At 34.4% G+C, this 1,819-nt stretch overlaps 1 protein-coding gene across 1 annotated transcript; it reads left to right on the top strand.

Annotated features, from left to right (window-relative positions):
- The first annotated feature begins 28 nt into the window (after positions 1 to 28).
- Positions 29 to 439, top strand: LOC110781424 (protein PELPK1-like). The gene has a single exon (XM_021985606.1). It carries the CDS (start codon positions 29 to 31, stop codon positions 437 to 439), a length of 411 nt encoding a protein of 136 aa, XP_021841298.1.
- Positions 440 to 1,819: the final 1,380 nt, after the last annotated feature.

The raw sequence follows: 1,819 nt of genomic DNA, 5'->3' as shown, positions 1-1,819 counted from the left end.
ACATCCAAGTTCAAATTAAGTTGCACAAATGGCTTGTAACAAGTTCTTCATCCTAGCTCTCTTGATCGCTTTGTCGATGGCAAGCATTGAAGTAAGCGAAGGAGGTCGCCGCCTTCTCCAAACAAAACCGCCACCACAGATGACACTTCCGCCGTTACCCTCCATGCCAAACATGCCTAGTATTCCAAATATCCCATCTATCAACCCTCAACAACCATCATCCTTGCCACCACTACCAAATATGCCTACAACAATGCCCTCTATTCCGAAGGTGGCCCTACCTCCAATGCCAAACATGGCCTCTATACCCCTACCTACATCAATGCCTTCCATTCCGAAGATGTCTCTCCCTCCAATGCCAAACATGCCCTCTATTCCTCTACCTACATCCATGCCTTCCATTCCTTTCCTCTCATCTCCTCCTCCTTCCAATAATTGATCCCATTTCACTATGACTCATTGCCTTGGATTCCACAGGGAATTCAAGGAGTGAAGGTCGACGTACTCTTGTTCTATACACATTACACATTACACATTACACATTACACACTGCACTTGCTTTAATTTTTGCTTCTTATATTACGCGAATTTAATTATTTGTATTGCTTTTGTATTCGATCAGTGGATTTGTATTGGTGTACTATTGTATGATTGATTTTCTTATATATATATATAATACTTATTGCATTATCTTTTTATATTAATATACATGCATGGCTTCTTTTCTTTTAAATTTGATACGAACTTGGTCTTATGTACGAAGTAAAAAAAAAAAAAAAAACTTACTTCGTACAAAAGACCAAGTTCGTATCAAATAGTTACTCCGTACATGTTATGATTAAATAGTTATGTTTAATAATTATAACAAATTAAATAGTTACTTTTTATCATTATATAGTTAATTAATTATATTTTTTAATGTTGATATAAACGATTTTATGTATTAATGCAAATATATAACGATTTTATAGAAGACATACTCATCAAAGTATCTATGCTTTATAGGAGATTAATTTTGTAAAAAAATTAGCAACACCACTCGAAATATCTGTTCAAAAATATTTATTAATCGATTGATGTAACCAATAATGAAGGGTTCTTAACTTATTTTCTTTGAATGGTGATTAAACTTTATAACTTTAACATTCACAATTCACAAATCACAAATCTCAGTGTACAATTTTAATGACTCCGTATATACCGGAGTACTAGTAAAAAATTAGGATAGTATCCGTGCAATATACGGTTTATAATCATATAACTATAAATTTGTATGAAATCTGGTAGACAATTATCATCAAAATAAAGTTTATAGATATTCTCCAAATAAAACTATTTAATGATGGATAAATTTGTTATTGCTCATACAGTGTCTTACTTATTAAAACAACTAAAACAAATAAGGGAACAAATATAAAATTATTTTCATTCTCATTCCCCACTTGTGTCAAGAATAAGGTTATCTCACCCGCCCTTCACTTCGATAGTAATACCCACTTAATACTCGCACGGTCGCCCCACCTCATTACCCGATTACTTTACACATATCTAGACTATTTACTTTATTGAGTTAGAGATGACTTTGAGGAGGGGCAGGTACTGCATACCCGCACCCGCCTACAATAGAACAGATTTAATCAGTTGTATTCTGCCTGGACAAAGAAGGTCTTTGCACCAATCCCCTCTCTTTCGAAAAAAAAGGGGTCTTTTATTGGTGTCTACTATAGTGAGGAGTTAAAGTATGCAAGATACATAGGCTAGTTCGGTATAAAAATACCGATGAGCATCCTCATTAGAGGTGAAAGACCGACCGGACGAA

Source organism: Spinacia oleracea, chromosome 4, assembly GCF_020520425.1.
Source record: "Spinacia oleracea cultivar Varoflay chromosome 4, BTI_SOV_V1, whole genome shotgun sequence".
In the NCBI taxonomy this organism is placed as follows: Eukaryota; Viridiplantae; Streptophyta; class Magnoliopsida; order Caryophyllales; family Amaranthaceae; genus Spinacia; species Spinacia oleracea.
This window is presented reverse-complemented; position numbering and strand designations above follow the sequence as displayed.